Genomic DNA, 2394 nt, shown 5'->3' with positions numbered 1-2394 from the left:
TCCCAGGATCCTCTGCCCAAGAGAAGGCCCAGATGAGCCTTCTCACATCAATTAATGTAATTAAAATAATCTTCCACAGTTCAACTCAATCTAGATAATCCTTCATTGAGATTCGCTTCCCAGGTGACTCTGCTTTCTGTCAGGTTGAAAATTCATACTAACTATCATAGTATATCACTCTGATCTGTTTTCCCCAGCCAGTCTTTTCCTTGCATTTTCTCTTAGTTCTATATTCATTACTGATCCATCCATCTCTCTTGGATAAGCTAATCCCTTCTCTCTATTTATCCAGTGGATCTTCCATTGTCTTGGTTCTTCTGTTTTCTGTGGACTGGTACACTGTTCTACACATTTCGATTTCTGTAAAGAATTTCGGAAATACTTCAAAATGTCTTAACTGCACTTAACAGTTATTCTACCTTTATTCTCTTATTCTCCTTTATGTAGTTTCTCGTCACTCGGCACAGAAATCAGTATGCATTTGAATTATTTACTTTTTTTTCAGGCTGGGAGGCAAGACTTGAAACCAAAGAGTTAACTCCAAAGTCCAACATTATTGAAAATTTGCCCCATGGGGTCATAATGGAAAGGGAAGATCTCTGGCATTCAGCTTTAGGGGCTGTCTGGGACCCCTCTTGTTGGTTAGAGGGGCAAGAGGAAAGATATCTGGGCCAAGTGGCAGTGGCCCAAAAGGAAACCTTTAATGAGAAGAGGGTATGTGGAGGTAATAAAACTGAAAAATGTTCCATTGAAGGTTCAATGCTTAATACGCAAAGCATTCCTTTGACAAAAAGACCCTATAATTGGAATTCAAATGGAAAAGATTCTAAACAAAATTCCGAGTTAATGAAAACTTCAAGAATGTTTGTAGGAAAGAAAATTTATGAATGTGACGAGTGCAGGAAAACCTTCAGCCAGAGTTCATCTCTACTTAAGCACCAGAGAATTCACACTGGGGAGAAACCTTATAAATGCAATGTGTGTGACAAGCACTTCATTGAACGTTCCTCCCTCACTGTACATCAAAGGACTCATACAGGAGAAAAACCCTACAAATGCAATGAGTGTGGGAAAGCCTTCAGTCAGAGTATGAACCTTACTGTCCATCAGAGAACTCATACTGGAGAGAAACCTTATCAGTGCAAAGAGTGTGGAAAAGCTTTTCGTAAGAATTCATCCCTTATTCAGCACGAAAGGATTCATACTGGAGAAAAGCCCTACAAATGTAACGATTGTGGGAAAGCTTTTACACAAAGCATGAATCTTACAGTTCATCAGAGAACTCATACCGGAGAAAAACCCTATGAATGTAATGAATGTGGAAAAGCCTTCAGTCAAAGCATGCATCTTATCGTTCATCAGAGAAGTCATACCGGAGAAAAACCCTATGAGTGCAGTGAATGTGGAAAAGCCTTCAGTAAAAGCTCAACTCTCACTCTGCATCAGCGAAATCACACTGGAGAAAAACCCTACAAATGTAACAAATGTAGTAAATCATTTAGTCAAAGCACATATCTTATAGAACATCAGAGACTTCACTCTGGAGTGAAGCCTTTTGAATGTAACCAGTGTGGAAAAGCTTTTAGTAAGAATTCTTCTCTTACTCAGCATCGGAGAATTCACACTGGTGAGAAACCTTATGAGTGTATGGTATGTGGAAAGCATTTCACTGGGAGATCATCTCTAACTGTACATCAGGTTATACACACTGGAGAGAAACCTTATGAATGCACTGAATGTGGAAAGGCCTTCAGCCAAAGCGCCTACCTTATTGAGCATCAAAGAATTCATACTGGTGAAAAACCCTATGAATGTGACCAGTGTGGAAAAGCTTTCATTAAGAATTCATCCCTTATAGTGCACCAGAGAATACATACAGGAGAGAAACCCTACCAGTGTAATGAATGTGGAAAAGCCTTCAGTAGGAGTACAAACCTTACAAGACATCAGAGGACTCATACATGAGAGAACTTTTCACTGGCACCTTCATCTTGATTAATTAGTTAATAATAATCAGATGTCATACTAATGTAGATATTTAATAGCCATAACTAGTGTGGGAACCTTTTAGTTGAAGTACAGTATCATACCAGATAATAAAACCATAGCAAAGTAGCCATAAGAAAGTGGAGAGCACTTTGGTTCAGATGGTAATTTTTTTTCTATTTTTTTAAATTTAAATTAGAAACAAGCTTGTTTTACATGTCAATCCTGGTTCCCTCTCCCTCCCCTCCACCCTGCCTCCCACTAACCCCCTATCCCATTCTCTTTCTGCTCCCCAGGGAGGGGGAGGCCTTCCATGTGGGATCTTCAAAGTCTGTCATATCAGATGGTAAAATTTTATATCAGGTTTAAGTAGCTAATACATAAATGTTGACTTAGGGTGAAGATAAG

General features: G+C 39.1%; 1 protein-coding gene across 1 annotated transcript; it reads left to right on the top strand.

Moving 5' to 3' along the window:
- The first annotated feature begins 759 nt into the window (after positions 1–759).
- Positions 760–1995, top strand: Zfp2 (ZFP2 zinc finger protein). The gene is given in 1 exon segment (XM_027427625.2): positions 760–1995. A coding segment is annotated over 1 exon segment (1236 nt).
- The last annotated feature ends 399 nt before the right edge of the window (positions 1996–2394 follow it).

Source organism: Cricetulus griseus, chromosome 7 (genome assembly GCF_003668045.3).
Source record: "Cricetulus griseus strain 17A/GY chromosome 7, alternate assembly CriGri-PICRH-1.0, whole genome shotgun sequence".
Classification (NCBI taxonomy): Eukaryota; Metazoa; Chordata; class Mammalia; order Rodentia; family Cricetidae; genus Cricetulus; species Cricetulus griseus.
This window is presented reverse-complemented; position numbering and strand designations above follow the sequence as displayed.